The following is a 21204-nucleotide window of genomic DNA, read 5'->3' as shown; positions in this document are numbered from 1 at the left end:
GGATGAGGGCAGATATGGACGATCAGGACCAATACGTAAAGCGTGAATCATCGCCTTGGTGTTGCATAGAATATATCACATATAAGTGACGCACAGAGCTGCTTATCATTGCCTTTGAGTTACACAAGGGGAAGCCACATATAAGTCAAGCACAGAGCTGCTTGTTCGGTTTGCAACATCTTGACAACTCTTCGCAACTCGTCGCAACTCTTCGCACAATGGCCGGCGAGACCAAGTCACTCGAGGCCAAGTGCCTCTGCGGCTCTGTCCACTTCACGGTGGATGTTCCCGTTGCCTCTCTTCCGCTCGGGGTCAACCTCTGCCATTGCAGCGTCTGCCGCTACACCTCAGGAGCGCCGTGCATGTTCCGCACGCAAGACCAAGGACTCAAACCAAAGTTCATTGCGCCCTCGAGCGAGAAGAACCTGACGAGCTACGCCATCGGAGGAGCTGACTGCACGTACGACTTCTGCTCGACCTGCGGGTGTCACATTGCCGGTGTCTCGCTTGACAGAGAGGGCTGGACGCTCTCGACGTCGGTGTTCCAAGACCACGGGCCAGACAAATTCAGGATCAAGACGCACGTCTTCAGCGACTCGGCCAAGGACAAGGGCCTTGCGCAGGCACTGACACACTATGACGGCGTCGAGCTGCCCGACTGGAATCCTCCAAAGGACGATCCTCGAGCCAAGGTCGTCGGAGCAGAGCCGGAAGTCGGCGAAGACGGACAAGACCGGCTGCGAGCTCAGTGTCACTGCGGCGGCGTGTCCTTCACAATCAGGCGCCCGACGCAGGAGATCTATGACCACGAGCTCCTCCGCAACGCCGTCTCTCCCGTCGACCCCAGCAAGTGGAAGGCCTCGTGGGACCTGTGCGACGACTGCCGCCTCTGCAACGGCACGCACCTCGTCGGCTGGGCGTTTCTGCCTCTGTCGTACTGCGAGCCGGAGATCAAGAGCGACCTCAAGATCGGGACCCTCAAGGTTCACGCTTCGTCGCCGGGCGTCCAGCGCGGCTTCTGCGGCACCTGCGGCGCAACGGTGTTGTTCGCCTGCGACGCGCGCAAGCTGCCGGGCCCGGGCAACTGGCAGGTCGTGGACATTGCGACGGGGATCCTGCGAGCGCCCGAAGGGTCCATGGCGGACAACTGGCTAACCTGGAGGTCGCGCTTGGCTTGGGCAGACAGCGGCAGGCGGTATGATGGGCTGTTTTTCGAGGGGTTGGAGCAGGGGATGAAGAAGTTGGTTGTTGCAAAGGTTGGGAGAGAGCTGGACATGGATATCAGCTTTGGTGAGGATTGAAGTTGGCGAAGGTTGGTTCGTGATGATGATGATGAATGATGATGATGAAGGCGTGTCCTGTTAGCGCGGGTTGGTTGAGCGTTCTGCCGTCAGTGATGAGGCCCATCATTCCAGATTCGACATTACACTCGACATGCCTCTTGCATCACAGTCCAATGGATTTAGTTCAACATGAAAGCCAGTTTCATACTAGAGAAGAAAAAAAAAAAAAACATTTATAGTATGCAAGGTGACACAGCCAGCCATTACAGAGTTGACTGTTTGTTGGACAATCCCATCAAGGACGATGCCGACACTATCCGGATTAAAAACACGCTACTATATGCTAACATCAACGGCACCGTCTTTTTCTCACAACCAAAAGCACTCAAAAAAGTTTCCAACGTCATTCAACGAATCAAGATTACAACAAGACTCAATAACCAAATGAAACCCCGAATTCACAGATCCAATCTTCCACAAGGCTAAACAGAAAATCGCCGAAACAGCGAAACAAACCAGCAGACACCTCACACCTCAACCAATCCCACCTCTTTGAATCCTGTCAGAATCCCATCTTATCACCTTTCCAAGCCGATTCCGGCGCTTTTTTTTCTCACTCTGCTCACTCACAGTGGGGGAGGGGGCGCCTTAACAATTTATTTACCTATTTTTCTTACAGTATTCTCCTATGAGGTGAAATCCTGCCAACCGCCCGCAGGGACCCCTTGTTTGCGCAGCTTCTGTATATAAGAAAGACGTTAGCTGGACCGGATGCGTTATGCATCACCGCGGCCATCGACTTCGACCCTCTTGTTCAAATACGTAGCCGTCAGCCTTTCGGGTGCGCGAAGCATGGCGTCTTCAGGCAGGTCTTACAATGCATGTCTCTCTCTCGCTCTCTCTCTCGTCTGTTGTCTTCTCATCTGTATAGTAGCGTCATGACTAATGGGCCTCTCATCGACACAGGATGCGATTGACAAGCTCAACGAGCTCCAGACGCCGTTCGCGGTGATTGAAGCCCGTCGCAAGGCCGGCATCCTGCCCGACTCGGTCCTGGGCATCGCCAAGATGAGGACATATCTCACACGAATCGGATACACAGTCTGTTCAAACCCTCATCTCTCCATATCACAGCGGAAAACTGAACTCAAAACTCACACACACACGCTTCACACACACAGCCCGCGGATCTGGACCGCCTCAACATCGTCCACGTCGCCGGCACAAAGGGAAAAGGCAGCACCTGCGCCTTCGTCGACTCCATCTTGTCGCAGTACCAGCAGCGCCCCAACGGCGGCGGCGGCCCCCGGAAGACGGGCCTCTTCACGTCGCCTCACCTCATGGCCGTGCGGGAGCGCATCCGCATCGACTCGCGGCCCATCTCCGAGGAGCTCTTTGCAAAGTACTTCTTCCAGGTCTGGGACCGGCTCGAGGAGTCCCGCGACGCCCCGGACGAGGACACGCCGTTTGGCTCCAAGCCCGTGTACGCGCGCTACCTCACGCTCGTGAGCTGGCACGCGTTCCTGCAGGAGGGCGTCGAGGTGGCCGTGTACGAGACGGGCATCGGGGGCGAGTACGACTCGACGAACCTCGTGAAGAAGCCGGTGGCGTCGGGCATCAGCACGCTGGGCATCGACCACGTCGCCATCTTGGGGGACACGGTCGAGAAGATTGCCTGGCACAAGGCCGGCATCATGAAGACGGGCTGCCCGGCCTTCACCATCGAGCAGCTCCCCGGCGCGAAGCAAGTGCTGCTCAACCGCGCCAAGGAGAAGAACGTCGACCTCAAGGTCTTGAAGATTGATCCTCGGCTCGAGGGCGTCAAGATCAGGCCCAACGCAGTCTTTCAGAAGAAGAACGCGACGCTGGCCATTGCGCTCGCCGAGACGGTCCTGACGAAGCTCGGCCTCCTCAAGGAGAAGCTTCCCCAAGAGAAGCTCCCGCAGGAATTCGTCGACGGCCTGGAAAAGTGCGTCTTCAGGGGCCGATGCGAGGTCAAGCAGGAGAAGAATGTCATCTGGCACCTCGACGGCGCGCACACGGCAGACAGCCTGAAGATGTCGTCCAAGTGGTTCGCCAGCGAAATCGCCGGCCGGTAAGTTTCCACCAACTCACACTGACTCTCCGATTCTATACGATAAGCTGAGAACCATAAACAATCATACTAAACATTGCCCCCCCAAACAGGACCGGCCCCAGAGTCATGATCTTCAATCAGCAAGGCCGCATTGAAGCAATCGACTTCCTCCAACCCATCTGCACCACCCTCAAAGCCCTCAACACCTCCTCCTCCGCCTCCGCCTCCGCTTCCAACGAACAACAACAGCAGCAGCAGCAAGACAGACCGGCCTTTGACCACGTCGTCTTCTGCACAAACGTCACCTACGCCCAGACCGGCTACAAGCGCGACTTCGTCAACAACACCATCGACCCCGCCGAGGTCGACAAGCTCACCGTCCAGCGCGCCTTTGCCGACAAGTGGTCCGCCATCGATCCCCAGGCCAAGGTCGTCGTCCTGCCGACCATCGAGGACGCGCTGAACTACGCGCGCGAGGTGGCCAGGAGCTCTTTGCCTGAGGCTGAGGCTGCAGCGGGAGAGGACAAGGACAGCAAGGTGCTGGTGTATGTTACGGGGAGTTTGCATCTCGTGGGGGGCGCGTTGGGGATTCTTGAGGAGACGGATGCTTTGTAAAGGGAGGGGGGGCGTCAATGGTTTGGACTGGTATGGAAATGGAGTAGGGGTGGGATGGTAATACTAGGTCATTCAAAGCGTGGGTATCATATAGATTCAACTGCATTAGAGCCTTTCTTTTTTTTTCTTTCTAAAATTCAACACATTCACGGCTCCAGAACCTGCAATATGCTCCCCACGAGATGCAAGCTGCCCGTCACCACAATCTTCCCCTTGCCCTCCCCATCCCGTCCCTTGACAAGCCTCCTCGCCTCCGCCACCGCATCCGTGGTGTTATCGAGCACCCTGACCTCGCACCCGGGCATCAAACCACGCATCCTCTCCGCCGCCTGCTCCTGCACAAGCACATCCCTCCCCTCCTCCCCAGCACCCGGCCTCGCAATTTCATTCCGCGTAAACAGCGCATAGCGAAAGACGGCTTCCTCCTCCTCCTCCTCCCTCCCGGCTTCCCTCCTGCACGCCGCCACGAAGCCCTCCAGGAGCTGCGCAATGTTTCTCTCCTGCTGGTTGAAAATCAAAACCAACGGTTGTTCGTCTGCACTTGGACGAAGCTGCTGCTGCTGCTGCTGCTGCTGCATCGCCCACTTGGCCACCTCCTCCAGGCTCTCCTTCGTATGCGCTCCGTCCAAAAGCCACTCCGCCTCCCCGTCGTCCACAACCTCGCATCTCCCCCTCAGCCTCGCCGCCCGCAAGCCCTCAACCATTTCCCGTGGGATATCTTCCAGCGGCTGCTTATCACCCCCTCCCATCAAGCCAAGATGCTCCCGCACCGCCAACACGGCCAGCGCCTGGTTCCTCTTCTGGAAATCCCCCTTCAAACGTCCCTCCACACCTCCCCATCTCTCCACCTCCTCCTCGTCAACCTCCACCAGCACCGCGCCCTTCTCCGCCGCCCTCTTCCTCAGCACCTCCATCACGCCCGGCTGATCCTTCAACTTGATCGTAAACCCCTTCACGCCAGCCTTCAGTATCCCCGCCTTGTGCCACGCAATCTTCTCCACCGTGTCCCCCAGCATGGCAACATGATCGATCCCAAGCTGCGCAACCACCGCCGCCGAAACGGCCTCCCTCGGCAGCACATTCGTCGAGTCGTACTCGCCCCCGATCCCGCACTCAATCACAACATCCCTGACCCCCCTCTTCAGGAAGATGTGCCACGCCATGATCGTCAGGAACCGGAAATAAAAGGGCTTCGACGCCGGCCCCTGCGCATCGGCCTCCGGCACGCCCGCCTTCACCGCAGCCTCCGTGAGCCGATCCCATATCTCGAAGAAGGCGGCCGCAAACTCCTCCCGCGAAACGGGCTCCCCGTTGATGGCGATGCGCTCCCGCACGTGGACGAGGTGCGGGCTCGTGTACGTTCCCACCACGCGGTACTTTGCCAGCATCGCCGTCGCGTACGCGCACACCGAGCCTTTTCCTTTGGTGCCGGAGACGTGGATGTGCCGCATGCGGGCGAGGTCTTGCTGCGAGTAGCCTGCCCGCCGGAGCCACTCGAGCATTTCGGGGATGGCGGCGGCATTGAGGTCCTGGGCGGGCTTGTTCTTGGCGGGGGACTTGGACTCGAAGAGGCTTGTGATGATGCGGTTGGATTGCAGGAGGGCGAGCTTGGAGAGGGCTTCGTCGTAGGATCGGGCCATTGTGCTGAACGATGATGATGATGATGATGATGATGATGATCGAAGAGAACGGTTGATTGGTGAGTGGAATAGACGAGACACCGGGAAGCGCGCCTTGAGGGCGATCCTGGTGCTCATATTCTGGGTGTGAGCGAATTGAGGTGGAGGAACAGATGAGGAGTATGTCAAGTCATGTCATGTCATGATTCTCAATGTCAGGCAGAGACGGCGCTTTTTGATGTACTGCGTGTGAAGGAGCATGAATAATTCGATCTCAGTTGGCTAAGATCAGAGCCGTCTGACAAGTCACATGGTGGGGCGCCATCCTCTCTCATGGATGGTATGTATTGTGTAGTTGAAGAGTGCACAATAAGGTGGATGAAAGGCGTATTCTTTCCAGGCTTTTTTACTACTACCTACTTGAGTAACAAAAGAAGACGAGACTGCATACCTAGAGAAATTGAGTGTCAAGAACAAAAATATACCTTCAACAAACATCCATGTTTGTCTGAATACTTGTACTCATTTTCATTGTAAAACTAGAACTTAGTTATGACTCTCTTGACAAAGATGATAACTTGTCATTTTCATAAAGAACATCACTCTGTAGAATATATACCAGATGTATAAAAGCAGGGTTGAAACACGACATTACAAAATATAATATATGCATTGCATTATTTGTAGCTAAGCTGACCTCACTCCATGGCTATGCTAACCCTCAGGTTCTTTATTTTGCCAACCAACAACACCAGACAATGAAATAACAAAAGGACTTGATAGAATGATAAAAAGCTTGGGGGGTATCGTATCAGACAGAAAGGAGATTATCTGAAGACATGTAGAAAAAAAGGAGATGTAAAGTTAAGGGGGCAAGAAAGGAGAAGGAGAAGAGTTCCAGCTGTTGTGGTGCTGGGAATTGTTGCTGGAAGTCGTGATGTGTGGCAACACGATAGATATGGTGATCGCTTTCACAAGCGAGATGTGAAAGAGGCGGACCTATAACCGCATAGAGTGTAGGATCAAGGAGAAGGAGAAGGAGAACGTAGGAGCACCGCGAGCGAGACTCCCTCACAACCAAAGGAGCCACTTGACCCCCCGCAAAACGCCCTTGCCAACACCCAGGAACACGCGCAGGATCATCACCATGAACCAGACATACCACATGAAGCCCACGAGCAGCCACTCGACCGTGAGCCAGAGCCCGCGCCGCAGCCAGCGGAACCTCCGCCGCCGCGTCCGCAGCATCTTGTCCATGGTGTCGATGACGTGCTTGATCTTGAGCGGCTGGCCCAGCATCAGGTCGCGGCTCGTCTCGTCCGCCTCGTCGGCGGCCTTGCGCGCCATCTCGGACAGGTCGTCGGCCACCTGCGTGCGAACCTCCCAGACGCGCGTCCGGAGGTCCTGCACCGTCTTGTCCCGGAAGTAGTCCGCCGACGACTGCCAGCGCTGGCCCCACGACTGGATGGCCGTCGCCAGCGTCCGCGCCGCGAAGGGGTACATGTCGCAGGCCGCCACCTGCTGCCTGCGGAGCTGGAGGGTGGCCTGGGCGTGTTCGGGCGTGAGCCGCGCAATGTCCGACCACGGGATGCCCCCGGGTTCCATGAGGTGGGCTTCCTTGTGCGCAAGACGCTCCTCGCTGAATGGTACGTGCTGCTCGTTTGCTCGGCGGCGCAGCTCCATGGCCTTGATGCCCGAGCTGAGTATCAGAGTTCGCATCCGGGCAACCTCGCGCTTCGACAGCTTCATCTGGGCAGGCAAGCCACGGTCCGCAATCGACCAGTGCTGGCCCGGCGGCAGTCGCCCGTGATGATGGTTGTCCCTGTCGCTGAGCGAGACGGTGGAATTGATTCGCCTATCCACGGTATCGGAGACGTGGTTGTTCATCAAGTACTCGGAGTCGGAGACGTCCGATTCTCCCGGCCGAGCTCTGTGCACCATTGGCGAGGACGCAGACGAGGATGCGCTTCGAATCTTGATGACCGGAGGCTTGAGCTCATCGGCGGCAGCCCGCCGACCATTCGCGGAGCCATCAGCAGCAGCAACAGGCGTGTCACCACCATTGGCGTGGCGATAACTCGGCATGCGATGGAACTGGGGCATGGTATCGAGAAAGTGCTTGGGCTGGTGCTGCTGCTGCTGCTGCGCCTCTTGTGCCCTGGCGGAGGGTTTCCGCGACAAAGTCAAAGGGGTCGACTTTCGCCCTCTGATCCTCTCGCTGTCTGATTCATCCGTAGTCTCAAAGTCCTGCGCCTCACCGGGCCCGTCCTTCTTACGTATCATGTCTCCCAGCTTCGAAACACCGCCTCGGAACACATTGTCGATACGGGGGCCCTTGAACATGCCTCGCAGCCCAACGCCCTCCTCGCCTCGCAGCCGCGTGCTTCCTGTGTTGCGAGAGCCTTTGCCGCTGTCTGCTCCGGACAACGGCTTTCCAACAGGGCTGGATTGGCGCCTGCCCAAGTCAGCAGCGGAGCCCGAGCGCGCCAGCTTGTCGCGTTTCGAAGATCGGCCTTCCCTGTCGTCTTCGGCATCGTCGAAGTCGTCGTTCTTGTCCCGGATGATTGACTTAATCTTGCTAAAGGGGTTCCGGGTGGGAGATGCTGCTCGGCTCCACGGAGGTGAAGGGTCAACGCTGGCGATCGACTCGGATTTGCCATTGCGAACCGGCATCATCTCTGGCGAGTTGGGAAACGAAGTTCCTTTGCCTGGAGAGAAGGAATAACGATTGACGTCGAGGCTCTGGCGTGTTGGAGAGGCCTGCTTCAGCTTCTCCAAGACCGCAAACTTGCGCTCCGAGTCGCTGGCTTCTGCCATGGATGTCCTGCGGCTGGCAAATCTAGAGGGGGGTTGCGAAATTCGTCTCGCGTCCAGTGCATCGACACTGCCATCATCAGCACTCTCATTGCGAGCCAAGGCCCTCTCTTCCAGCTCTCTTTCGCGTGCCTCCTTGGCCACCATTTCCATCATTTGCTTCTGCAGCAGGTCATTGGAGTTGCTTGAAATGGTTCCTTTGCGGACAGGCTTCGCCCTCCTCTTCTTCTCTGGCTCACTGTCGCTGTCGCTATCTGAAGAGTCAGATCCAGAATCCTTCTTGAGCCGTAGTAGATCGTGGCCGTGGCCAGTGCTTCCGTGCCGGTGGTGGAAACCTGTGATATTCTGTAGTTTCTGCTTGGCTCGCTCCTTTGCACTGCTGTGCGACAGCTCCGAGCGAACCTTGGATAGCCCAAACTCCTTTCCTTCAGTAATGGTTTCGGTTATGTCATTGTCTCTCGTCGTAAACGGAGAGATTTTGCTGCTCGTATCGTCTATCTCTCGAGATAAAGGCCGGCTCAGGTCGGAAGCCGGCGGAGGCGGGAAGATCTTGCGCCAATGGCGGTCTTCGATGAGATACTTGTGTCCGTTTTGTTCCAGCCAGTATGCGTCGGCAATCACGTCGCAAGGCTCCAAGTACCAGTCGACCCTGGGCCGTCGGGACCTCGCTACCGCTTCAGAAGGCGAGCTCTGCAAGTCCGAGTCTTCAGCATATTGATAAGGGGGGATAGATGGTCTTTCGTCGGCGAGTGAGGTGCCCGCCAGCGACATTTGTCGATATACCGAATCCACCCACAGCCTGACGGCTTCGACATCGCTGAAGCCCTGACGCTTTCCATCAATGACCTTCCTCTCACGCGCCCGCACCTTGCGATTCCGGATATACTGCAGTGGGTTGTACTGCCGTCCCAGTGGTATAGCAAGCTGCTGGGACCCCGACGTCTGGGTAGGAGAATCCGGGCCGCTACCCGACAGCGGCCTCTCGAGCCCCGGCTGCAGGGGAGGCAGCACATCGAGCAGCCGCCTGTACTGCGCCCACAGCTCGAGATGCACCTTTGCCTTGTGGGCTCTGGCCAGAGTCGATGGGGAAAACTGCCAGCGGAATTGCGGATCGTGGGAGGACTCAAACGAGGGCTGAAAGGTGCCGCTGCTCCTCGATCCAGGGACCACGGCTCCAGAGGATGCCTCTTGCGCAACAGAGGGGGATTCGGTCCGCGAAAACTTGCGCTGCTGCTGCAGATGTTGTCGAATGTTATTCGAGGCCGACGCGTCCGGTATAGGAGCGAGGCGCGGAGGGGCGACCGTCCGAGAAGCACTTCGTCGAGCGGCGAGGCGGCGAGACTCGCTCAAGCTAAGCGCCATGTTGACGATCTGGGTGGAATCCAGATCCGCCGCGGCGTGCGGCTCTTGGTGGTACACATCGGAGAATCTCGTGCCATCAGCGGAGTTGCCAGTGCTCGGGGGTGAGTTTGCAGCCTCTCCGCCAGATCGCCGGCTGGGTGCAGCCGTCTGCCGCATGATGCCCAGGTCAAGAACAGGCGCAGGGCCAGAAGCGGGCTGGAAAGCAGCATCACGGCCGCTGCTCAGCTGGGGCGCAAGACCTGGACCCTGCGAGGCGGCGGCCCGCTGTCGACGTAATCGTGCTCCTCCTCCAAAGGCATCGTGCAGCAGGAACCCTCCACCCAGACGACCCTTGTGCTTCTTATGCGCGCGCTCTTCTCGATGTCCGGTTCCGTGTCCGTGACCATGTCCGTGTCCGTGTCCGTCGTCCGCGTGTGGAGAGCCCTCGGGGTGCCCAGGACTCACGGCGTCGGCATCGGCATCGGCGGCGTCGTCGTCATCGTGAAACAGGTCGTCCGGGGAGAAGACGTCGTCTCGCTGGCTGGTGGCATTGCCGGGCTTGCCCATCTCGTGGCTGCTGTTCGGCCGCCGCTCAGGCGTCGCAGGACCATCCTGTCGTCCGTCTCGAGCTGCCGAATAGTGCCCTGCGGACCGAGGCGCAGGCATGTGGTGATCAGCCATTGCTTGGGCGCCGGCTCATAGTCGCCAGTGAGCTACCCCGTTTCTCTCTCTCAGGTTGCCCTTTGCGATTCCCGTTGTGCTACTGGAGGGCCGAGGATAACGGTAACATGGCGAGGAGGCTCTTGGAGAAGGGAGGAGGGAATGAAGAGGGGAGAGAATGGAAGAAACCGAAGCCCAAGGGAGCTGGAACACGCAATAGGGGGGGTTTCGTTTAAGGAGGGGTGCAAGTTCCACTAGGGATGGGAAACGAAACAGGACAGGAAATCAAGATTAGAAAAAGGCCGTTTGGCGATGCGCAACGAAGGCACAAGAAAAGGTTGAAGCTGAGCGTCCACTCCAACTAACCACGCCAGATTCCTAGCATCAAATTTAGCAGCACTTTAGCAGCACCACCACCGCAAATGGCACCAAAGGAACAACGTCCAAGTCGAAGCCCTCTCAACTCTATTCGCACCAGAGTTTCGCCTCATTCGCGGCCGAGAAGCGCAAGACCGGCGCGGAACGAGGCGCAGCGCAAGCCCAACGTTTTCTGCACCTCCAGGTTGTTTCCGCCGGGACGCGCAACTCGCTTGACGCAAACCCGGCTGAAGCTCGGACTCGTTGCGAAATTGGCCTTGAAACATGCTTTCAAGTTTGATTGTGCCCTGCTCTTTGAGGCCCGGTTTTTATTTGCCTTGGGCGGCCTGTAGTTGTACTGTACCTTAGGTATGTCACCGGTACGTGTCCATGTGACGATGTATCTAAGGTACGATATAAGATAAGATGCTACTACCTATACGAGTCATGGTGGTGATGGGACTGGTGGTGTGTCTGCTGGCGAATCACAAGGAGAGGAAGCGCAGTCATGCACGGTGATGTGATGCCGCCATCAGTCAGAAGCCAATCTGCACCAGATGCCATCCATCACTTGATTTGGCCTGGTCTGCGTTTCTCTCTAAATGCGTAATAGTTTATTGTCGAATCTACATGTTTCTTGATTCTTGTCAGTCACCTCTATCATACATACTATATCCATCATATATACAAGTACAGAGAGTTGTGCAGCCATCCAACGGCCCAACAGGCTCATGAAGCCGCATCAGGATGAGCTGCCACAACATCCTCGCATCGTCCACACAGTCCGTCCTCCTCTTCAGCGACATATCTCCAGCATCGAGAGCATTTTCTCTGCTTCGGCGGCAAAACATGCACAACGCCCTGCCTGCCGTCTACTGTAAACTCTTTGGTATAGACCCAGTCGTGACTGTCGGGTGAAAGAGGAGTGTTCAGCTCGACAGACGATACCACAAACATGGCGTCCAGCTCATCTAGGTATCTCTCCACAACAGTCGCTAAGCGGTCATCCGTGACAGAAATGTTCAAGGAACACTGGAGGGAGCTGCCCAGCGCTTTCGACTCTCGGCCTTGCTCCAGTCCCGCCTTGACTGCGTCGTGCACGGCGGACAAGACGGACAGGTCTAGTCGTAGCTGCGCCTGATCCAGCGTTAACCGGGCAGGATCAATTATAGGCGAGGTGTAAAGCTGCCGTGCCGGGTGTTCGAAAGACCTAAATGAAGGGTTCTGTTAGGGAAACAAGGCAGAGCACTAGCGATTGAATATTAACTTACGCATCTTCAGCCATCCACGATGGCCTGTGAGACCAGGCCTCTTCTACCAGCATCGGCGTGATTGGCGCCAGCATCCGCAAGAATCCATTCAATATGGGCACCAAGACACCGCCCCCGTCACCACAGTAGAGGCGGTCCTTCAGCGCTTCCAGGTAGAATGCTGAGAGATCAGTCGCAATCCATCGGTTGATGAGCCCGGTAGCCTTGTGGAGTTCGTAGTTGCTGTATGCCTCCCAGACCTGCGCCATGACATCCTGAAGCTGCAGAATAGCAATCTGGTCGAGCTTTGTCAACGGCGCCTGCAGCGCGGACTGGTGCAGTGACCCAAGCAGCATCTTCAGAGTTGTCCTGTACTTGATCAGGGCATTGTGGATTGGCTGTAGGATGGAAGCGCCCACGAGAATGTCGGACGTAAAGTCGCTGCTGGCAGCCCAGAGTCGCATGGCATCAGCCCCAAGGGCATCGAATCGCTTGGCGGCATCGCTCCCTTTGGTCTTCAGGGGAGGCAGCAGCTTGCCCTCCATGATTTCACTGGGAACAATAGTATTGCCCAGAGACTTGGACATCTTCTTGCCTTGCGCATCCAGCGTGAAACCATGGGTGATGAGTGTCCCAAAAGGAGCAGCAATATCGGCTCTAGCTTTTCCGTCTGCCTTTTGGGCCGCCACGAACGTGAGAAGACTCGATTGGAACCAGCCTCGGTGCTGGTCAGAACCCTCAAGATAGACGTCCACGGGGCGCCCAATCTCCGTCCAGCTGCTGCCGCTATCGAACCAGACATCCATTGTGTCAGTTCCACGCCGATATGTGCCCTTGAGCGACGGTGCGATCCACGTCGGGTCGTCTGGGGCATCAGAGAACCAGGCGTCTGATGTCTTTTGTTCCATGACAGATATGATGTGCTCGATGGATTCGTCCGTCATAACAGCGTCCCCTTTCTCATCATAGAGAGCCGGGATGGGCACGCCCCAGGATCGCTGTCGAGAAATGCACCATTCGCTCCTCCCTTTGACAAAGCTTTCCAGGCGTACCCTACCAGAATCTGGGACGAAGCGCACCTTGCTCAGCGCCTGCAGAGCATCCTCCTTGATATGTTCAACGTCTGCGAACCATTGTGCCGTAGCCCGGATGACCACAGGTTTCTTCGTGCGCCAGTCATATGGATACTTGTGTTCGAGCTTATGCGTCCAGAGCACATCCTCGCCGACCAGGTCCAGCACGGCCTGGCTTCCGCCCTCAAGGATAGGAGGCGCCGAAGTCAGCTTCTCAGGATCGTCTGGATAGGCTTCAGCGGTAAAATGACCCTCATCCGTGATGGGAGCAAAGGCTTCGATACCAAACGCCGAGCAAGCTTGGTAGTCTTCCTGGCCATGTCCGGGTGCCATGTGAACCAGACCAGTACCCGAGTCGGCAGAGACAAAATCAGCGTGAACAATGGGTTGCAAAGAGGAAGAGCCTCCCCTCAGCTTGTTCCGATATTGGAGACCCTTCAGCTGTGAACCAGGAATCGATTTCGCAATCACCACTGCAGAGGGCATGTTCTTTTGCATAACCTCTACACGGCTTTCTGCGACCAAAAGTCCGCCATCTCCGACCTGCAGCAACGCATAATCGAGCTCGTCGTGTACAGCGATTGCCTTATTAGCGGGAAGCGTCCAGGGGGTGGTTGTCCATATAGCAGCGTAGAGTCGACCTTTGAACTCGCTCAAACCGGGGACCGAGCTCCAGTTCGACATGATGGGAAATCTGACATAGGCGGCAGTCGACACGTGGTCGTCACGGTATTCCAACTCTGCCTCAGCCAAGGCCGTGCGGGACGATGGCGACCAGTACACCGGCTTGTGCTTGCGATATATAAGGCCGCTGCGAACCATCTTCTGGAACACGCGAAGCTGCCTAATCTCGAACGCCCGGTCCATTGTCGTCCACCTGTTATCCCATTCGGCCATGACAGCAAAAGATTGAAACCCCTTCATCTGATCCAGGATCGTCTTGCTCGCCAAGCGCCTGGCAGATTCTCGAATTTTGGGTGCACTCAGTCCCTTTGTGCCGCTCTCGCCGAGCGCCTTCATCTCGATGGGAAGACCGTGGCAGTCCCAGCTCGGCCTATACATGACCCTTCTACCAGCCTGCACCTGTATCCTGTTGATGATATCCTTGAGGGTCTTGTTGATCGCATGGCCGGCGTGAAGCGGCCCGTTGGCGTACGGCGGGCCATCGTGGAGGACGAACGGGTTCTCTTGGGGCCTGTTGCTTGTCTGCCACTGGTAGAAGTTATCAGTACAGTCGCGTAGGAGCTGTTGCTGCAGCTTTGGATTTGGGCGAGCTCTACGCTCGAGTCAGCGAGCTCCTCTACAAGCAATGGACCGTCTTGTTCGTCTTCTCTTCTGCTGGCTGGCTGGCTTACGGAAAGGTTGAACGCGGCAGCCTCAGCGTCGCTTTCCATGACTTTGACATGTTCGTAGCAAGACCATGCCGGAGGGCTGGCACGCTGGGCTTGGGCCTCCGGGGCAAAATCAGTTCGAATTGGCGTTTTGCGAATGGCGACTCCAAAGAAACAAAGATTTTTTTTCAGTGCTGGACTGGCCTTGAAGATATCGCGACCACCGAATGATGCCCCGCGCCAGTTGCGATTGGGCGCTCTAATTGGGTCCCTCGGCGGAAGCTTACAGCGGCCTTGGAGCCCTGTGTCTAGTGGATGGCGCGGGGCATTTGATGTGGCCCGCAGCCTCGATTACATCACCGACGAATGCGGCTCGAGCTCAGACTTGATTGTTCTTTTCGACATTCACGCTCTCACGATACATCCATCCGGCAGAGACTCGACGCGAATATGGCGCCTATACGCCGATACCTTCGGATCACAAAATACTCCGTTCTGGAGTGCAGAATATACTTGGACAGCCCGGCGCTGGCACAGTCATGGCTCCTCAACCCTCGCGATCCGATTCTTCCAAAGGTCATTGAAGCTATCCGGCCGCTCGTCATACCAAAGCTGCGTGAGGAGAAGGAAAGGAGCAAGAAAAAGAGCACCAAGAAGAAGACGATCAAAGACGTCATAGTAAAAGGTACGTGCTCTTTTTACTTTCACCTCTGCTCCGAAACGAACCCTACGGAGTGAAAGACACATCTAACAGCCCGCAGATGACTTTGAGGTGTCTGTCTTCTTGATGGAAACGGACACACGACACTCACTGCTCTCAAAACACAAGTTCTTCCGGGAAAAGGGCCCGTCCGCATTGCAGTCCAATGCATCAAAGCTCATCGCAGAGACGAATGCGAATCCCATTGACGTGGATGCCAGCGACTTTGCGCCAATCCGCATCGAGGAGGACAGTGACAACGAAGGCGTGACACTTAGCGATATCCCCTCCGCCAACACTCGCCGGCAGGCAAAGCGCCAGAGGAGCAATACCCTCGAGTACGGCGATGACGATGAATTTGAAGACGCCAGCGACGACGCCGACTCGGTTGTCGATGTGGATTCTGATGGTCATCAGCCTTTGCCAAAACGCGCCAGGGGCCTTGAAAACCCGCCAGCAGAGCCAGATGAAGACGACTACAAGAAGAAGCTCGCGATGGATGTTTCATATGAGGGCTTTGCGATCTACGGACGCGTGCTGTGTCTGGTCGTGAAGAAGAAGGAGAGCAAGCCACAGCAAGCTCTCGGAGGCCAGGCCAAGATGGAGAACTGGATCACGTCGACGCAGATACCAGTTGGCGAAGAAGCCTCATAATGAGGCTGGGGTTAATTCGACCAAGACGGCCTTGTCCAGAACGCAGAAGACAGTCCATACTACTAAGTATGCATCCCGGGCTAGACATCTCCCGGCTCGTGAAATCGTCTGCGCATCGTTATAGACACAGCCTCGGCAGAAACTATCCCAGATCGGGCCACCCCTCAACGCCTTGGACGGTCGTCTTATCGCAGAGGATTGTACATACAATCCAAACTCGTGTCTGACATCCAAGTCGAACCATTGGGATGCAAGGCGATACGATGGGATGCCTCTGACGGGATGCCTCCGAGGGATCGTCGGCCAGGTGCTGGCACACCCCCGAAGATTACAAAGTGCAGACGGGATAGTATCTTTGATACTGAGGATCATATCAGAACGCCAGCTGGAGTCCCGATCACGTCAAAGTTGACATCATTCTGGGTCCATGGCGTCGCTGGAGAGGTCCCTGAGCACATACACGCTGTTTCACCAATACCGCCCGTGCCCTCAGGATAACGCGGAGCAGCGTGGAGTTGCCCTCGGCCCCGGTGCTTGTATAACCTGACAATGGATCAACAGCGGTCTGCCATGCCACCCATGCTCCTTGCGACCGTTTCAAACGGATCATCCCGCTCACCTTGCTCCGTCTATACATGTACATACTTCATCCACTGAGGGTGGTGATATTGACAGCATTACAGCGGTGCGTATAATGGTGGAGATACCCCATCGACATGGCACAATGACAAACGCGCTGCGGAGGACCACGGTCTTGGCGGCAATTGTCATTTTAGACAAAAGTCCGGCCACTCTGACCATGTCGAGTCTGAGGTCGAAACTGTTTCCGGTGAGAGTCCAGGACTCCAGATGCCCCCCAAACCAGCACAAAGCGCCGTGACTGGCCCGTGAACAAGGCGCAAGCAACCCGAGCCGGGCCGTCGACGTTGATTAATTGCCTCGTCTCGACCTGCCACGTGAGGCGCCATGACAAGGCTGCGTCGCGCCTGATTGGCTGTGTCTCTGCGAAGCGCACGGGAGGCTATGGCTGCCTGTGCCTGTTGCCTCTGCTGCGGCTATCTCGAAGCTACGGTGGCAGCGCTATGTGCTCGCTACCTTGCTTGTAGAGACGGGGTGCTAATCTAGACTCGATTGCTTTCTGTAGATTATCATATTCCTGGACTGTTGCCGAGAGGGAGAGATAACGCAGAATTGAGCCGGGATACCTCGGATCAATGGATCATGTGCGCAGCTCCTGTTGTTTGAGGTGGCATGTTCCAACCAAGCCGAGCCATTGGACGGAAGCCAAGCTCGCCTTTCGCCTTGTCACGTCACCGGCGACTCATTCGCGGACCGTTCATTTAACAATACATGAACATGCAAGGGAAGGTGATGTAGTAGGAAGTTGGGCATTTTGCCGTCTGCGTCTCTTGGCTCCCATCTGCTGCTGTGCCTTCGGAGCGGGCGGGCAAGCGGTCGCAATAACAGGTCGCAGCAACCGCTCAGCAGGCAAAGCGGGCATAAGGCGAGAAAAACCAAACCACATCATCGGCCGCACGGGTTGGGCGAAGCAATGGCCAGATACCGCCGAGCCGCAACGGGCGCCTACTGGCGGTAGGTATGCCATCGTCAGAACCTTTTTTTTCCTCTACGGCGCGGCGGTGATTGGTTACCGAGAGGCAGAGAATCTGCTCACGGTCCGTTCCTCCAAAAGGAGCAGGCTGTCTTGTCATGCTAAGCGCGGGCAAAGCAAGCAAGCAAGCAAGAGAGTGTGACCCATTGGCGATGCTACATTCTCGGTAGGTAGACTGGGCGGGCGTGTGGAGGATTGCCTTGGGGGGGGGGCATATGCACGGCATCGTCGTACGTACTGGTACGAAGAGGGAGCTGCAAAGTAGCATCGAGAAACGGATTCAGTATTCGCGTTGCAATATTCTACTACTTGTATATGTACAGTCAGTCAATGCATGTATGGCGCGCCCCTCCCCCCTCCCCCCAGCAGCTGGAGAGGAGACATGGGCCATGGAAGAAGGGTTGCGGTGACGGTTTGCCGAGAATGCCGCGGCCAATATGCACAATGTGATGATGTGCGGCATTCTCTCTTTTTGGCCCTCGCATGACATGACAGCGCGCCGGAAGATCCATGCAAGCTGGGAGTGGGAATAGACACACTGCACACAACGTGAAGGAAGACTCAACGACAAAAAGAAAAGGGTACCTAGGCCACAAGTACCGCGTACCTGAAGTTGAAGACGAAACCTCCCCATCCATCTTGGCGAACGACAAGCCATGTCATAACTCACCAAAAACCTCCAACCTGCATGGGAAGTTACATACATACACACAAACTAGGAGGTCCAGCGAGCTGAAGCCTGTGCTGGCACGATGGTGAAATCTTCTTGCCTGCCGGGCTGGCTCGGCCATACAGGCCTCGTCCCGCTACACCCTCTCGACCAACCCCCACACCCTTCTCAGTTACCTACCTTAGCTTCAGGTTCAATAGGCGAACCGAGCAGCTTGAAGCCATCACGAACTACGGGCACTTCCAACATGGAGAGAGAGGGCGCTGTGGCTTGAATTAGCGGCAACCGATATTTCGCGAGCCGAGATTGCTTCATTCTTCATACATACTAGTAGCCCGTTCATATACATACATGGCCCTGACGAGGAGGAATAAGGTTTCTGCTCGGAAGCATCTTCTGAGCCGAAGCGAGCAAATCATGACTCTTGTATGCAAATCATCTATTTCTCCTCGGGCTTGCTGCATGCATGACTACTTAGTACATACGTTGAGGTACGTTGATGGTTTCTCTTGGCCTTTGAATTGGAGCAATTCGTCTCTGCAATAGCTATTACCAAGGCCACAAGAAAGACCCAACAACAGCCATAATATCGGTTATCATGCAACGCGGAGATTGTGACTTGGGATCGCAGCCCATCCCCCCCACAGACAAAACATCAAGAGGAGCAGAAAATGCACTGACAATCGAAACACTTCACACACGCTTACCTGGAATTATACATCAAGACAACCCCCAAAATCTAAGTGTAACACATGAGGAGCAAGACCAAAAAAAAAACCCGCGCGGGCCTCTGTTTTCTCCACGATCTGCCCACGATTTATGGGGGAGAGGATTCCAAAACACGTTGTGTGGCGCTCCGGCGTCCCGGTGTGTTTTCCGCAAGGTCCGGGTACTTTTTTTTTTTTTTCCCTTCTTCGTTTTTCTTTGATATCCGGGTTGAAGGTGGGCGTCTCTTTAGTTATCTTCGTTCATTTTGTAGCAACTTGAGGTGATCGGGAGCCGGACATTTTAGCCCGTTCATCGTGCCTTTGTCTTGAGTGTGATGAGCATCTTCGAGTTCTACCCAAGGTAGGTTAGGTAGTGATGCACGTTAGGACTGATGGCAGTTTCATGGATTGTCTTGGACGCCGGACTTTGTTCTCCGCTCGTAGACGCCTGTCGTCACCCATCATGTCGTCATCTATCGCAGGCATCAACAGCAAGAAAGAGGGGTTTGCATGCATGTACATACATACAGAAGGCAGACCAACCACTCCAGTGCACCACAGACGAAGAAGTTGCAGGACAGGCTGTGACGACGGCGCAGAAGATCGACTCAGCTCAGCTCAGCTCAGCTCAGCTCAATCAGACGTCCAATATTGGCTCATCATACATACTCCATGCATGGACTGTAGATGGTCCGACATGCAATCCCGCAAGAGGTGCAATACCCGTATCGCAGCCCGGGAGAGACGGAGTCTTCCACCTCCAGATCGCCCTCAACAGCTCTCTGAATATGTACAACCGGCTCCGTCATCAGTCAACGACAGCAGCTTTACCAACGCACGAGCCTTCTTCTTCCCCTGGATCGCTCGCTCGCTCGCTCGTTATTTGCTGCGCAAAGAGGTGTGGCATCCCGCTGAAACCCATTCGCCCATCGCTGGCCCGGCGATCGCCAGGGGTTTGACAAGTTTCCCCAAAAAGCCACAGAGCTGTACCCCTGCCCACCACGTGGAAAAGTCGGCAAAGGTGGCTTGTGCTGCGGTGTGGAGTCACTGATTCAATGATCTCTCTCTGCAGGATGGATGGGCTTCGAGCGGGCGAGTAGCATGGAAGTACTCGTATGATGGGAGTTGATGCTCGAGCTAAACAAGTGCCTCTGCTATCTAGTATATCGACCCAGGCAGTTTACGACCTAGGGCGCCTCTATTTCGGCGGTTGATCAGTCTCCGATACAGATAACTTCAAAGATATTCAGGCAGCAGGACATCATTGGCCGTCGGCGAGTCCTTGATGCAGAAGCTCTGGCTGACCGTTCATCACTTGCGGCCAGGATTCTGCCATTGCTGCTCCGGCCGATATATCGTATAAGTCATGTCATGTATGCATTGTCTCCGAGCCGCGTCATTCTGACAGCTCGAGTGTCACGGTGACAGCAGATCTGCATCGCCGAGGGAGTCATGGCCGAAGAAGCCGAATACCCTCGGAATTATCAAGCACTTCTCCCGCACAGGCAGACATGTCAGCCTCTTAAGCATGGAGCAGCGGAAGAGATGCCTGGCTGGTGGCGGATCCGAGACAAAGACGGCAGGTGTCTCAACGTTGAAGGCATCAAACCATGGCAATTATTGATCCGTCATGCGGTGCGGCTGTATGTACATAGTGTACGCTGTATGCATCTTGTCAATGGCGCCAGAGCGAACAAGTGACGGCATTTGATCCTTCCTGCATGACAGCGACGCACACTCCCGGGGGTATGAGACTGGCCATCGACCATGGCAATGGAGATACCTGCACGATGTAGTCAATCCTCGTGTACGAAGTAGTTCGTGCCCGTTGCTGTGCCTGAGCGACCCTGTCTTCAGCTTTCAGCTGCGTGGCTGCGCTTGGCCTTGGCCCTTCACGCGAGTGCGGCTGGAGACGAGGGTTCGCAAGGGACCAGCCGCCGTCGCATCGCGGCTGCTCCCTCCTTTGTTCATCGTACGCAGCCATCGTTATGCCAGAAGCGGCACATCCAAGAGTCATCGCATTTGCACCACATGAACCAGAATTGCTCTGATTCATACCTGCATAGTCACCACGCATGTACGAGCAGTAGGAGTAATCCTTCTCCCGCAGCTGCGGGCGCTGTCGGCAAGGGGGCCAGCTGCATGACTTCTCCGCAGTGGATGGACTGTCCTTGGAAGATGCTTGACCCCGTCCCAAGAGAGCGGGTTCGACACACGGACAAGGCTGACAATCCTGAGGACTCTCATCAACCCATGTGTCCATGGATGCCCAACCAGCTGGATTCCACAATACGAGCATCACACTCGACGCACCCAGGCGCGCTGTGACTCTGCCTTTCTCCCCATCCTCTGGCGATTTGAAGTAGCATTGTGTGATGAATCGGGTTGGTACAGACTCACCCAGCGAGACAGACAGCAAGGATCCCCGCAGTCACGGCCAT

The 21204-nt window shown here is 56.0% G+C and overlaps 7 protein-coding genes across 7 annotated transcripts; 3 read left to right on the top strand and 4 right to left on the bottom strand.

Moving 5' to 3' along the window:
- Positions 1–218: 218 nt before the first annotated feature.
- On the top strand, positions 219–1301 carry BBK36DRAFT_49770 (hypothetical protein; the record flags this gene model as incomplete). The annotated part of the gene is made up of 1 exon (XM_024898162.1): positions 219–1301. One exon carries the CDS (start codon positions 219–221, stop codon positions 1299–1301), a length of 1083 nt encoding a protein of 360 aa, XP_024751569.1.
- A 746-nt stretch (positions 1302–2047) lies between these two features.
- Positions 2048–3975, top strand: BBK36DRAFT_1134881 (FolC bifunctional protein; the record flags this gene model as incomplete). The annotated part of the gene is made up of 4 exons (XM_024892452.1): positions 2048–2189; positions 2250–2384; positions 2465–3378; positions 3471–3975. Exons 1-4 carry the CDS (start codon positions 2136–2138, stop codon positions 3973–3975), a joined length of 1608 nt encoding a protein of 535 aa, XP_024751568.1. The 5' UTR covers positions 2048–2135.
- A 617-nt stretch (positions 3976–4592) lies between these two features.
- On the bottom strand, positions 4593–5732 carry BBK36DRAFT_1096366 (Mur ligase; the record flags this gene model as incomplete). Its single annotated transcript, XM_024889087.1, has 1 exon — positions 4593–5732. A coding segment is annotated over one exon (1140 nt), but the record flags the coding sequence as incomplete, so codon positions are not given.
- A 933-nt stretch (positions 5733–6665) lies between these two features.
- On the bottom strand, positions 6666–10415 carry BBK36DRAFT_1115275 (hypothetical protein; the record flags this gene model as incomplete). The annotated part of the gene is made up of 2 exons (XM_024890113.1): positions 6666–10100; positions 10215–10415. 2 exons carry the CDS (start codon positions 10413–10415, stop codon positions 6666–6668), a joined length of 3636 nt encoding a protein of 1211 aa, XP_024751566.1.
- An 852-nt stretch (positions 10416–11267) lies between these two features.
- BBK36DRAFT_1134880 (isoleucyl-tRNA synthetase) lies at positions 11268–14550 on the bottom strand. Its single transcript, XM_024892451.1, is given in 6 exon segments — positions 11268–11333; positions 11347–11349; positions 11364–11455; positions 11490–11976; positions 12038–14365; positions 14445–14550. 3 exon segments carry the CDS (start codon positions 14492–14494, stop codon positions 11496–11498), a joined length of 2859 nt encoding a protein of 952 aa, XP_024751565.1. The 5' UTR covers positions 14495–14550; the 3' UTR covers positions 11268–11333; positions 11347–11349; positions 11364–11455; positions 11490–11495.
- Positions 14551–14870: 320 nt separating this feature from the next.
- On the top strand, positions 14871–15774 carry BBK36DRAFT_1115017 (hypothetical protein; the record flags this gene model as incomplete). Its single annotated transcript, XM_024890089.1, has 2 exons — positions 14871–15098; positions 15175–15774. 2 exons carry the CDS (start codon positions 14871–14873, stop codon positions 15772–15774), a joined length of 828 nt encoding a protein of 275 aa, XP_024751564.1.
- A 4375-nt stretch (positions 15775–20149) lies between these two features.
- Positions 20150–21204, bottom strand: BBK36DRAFT_1195333 (hypothetical protein; the record flags this gene model as incomplete). The annotated part of the gene is made up of 6 exons (XM_024896890.1): positions 20150–20350; positions 20500–20546; positions 20822–20944; positions 20980–21005; positions 21077–21112; positions 21164–21204. 6 exons carry the CDS (start codon positions 21202–21204, stop codon positions 20180–20182), a joined length of 444 nt encoding a protein of 147 aa, XP_024751563.1. The 3' UTR covers positions 20150–20179.

This window comes from Trichoderma citrinoviride (genome assembly GCF_003025115.1).
Source record: "Trichoderma citrinoviride strain TUCIM 6016 unplaced genomic scaffold BBK36scaffold_4, whole genome shotgun sequence".
Classification (NCBI taxonomy): Eukaryota; Fungi; Ascomycota; class Sordariomycetes; order Hypocreales; family Hypocreaceae; genus Trichoderma; species Trichoderma citrinoviride.
Note: the sequence above shows the minus strand (reverse complement) of the source record. Positions and strands in the feature narration are given on the sequence as shown.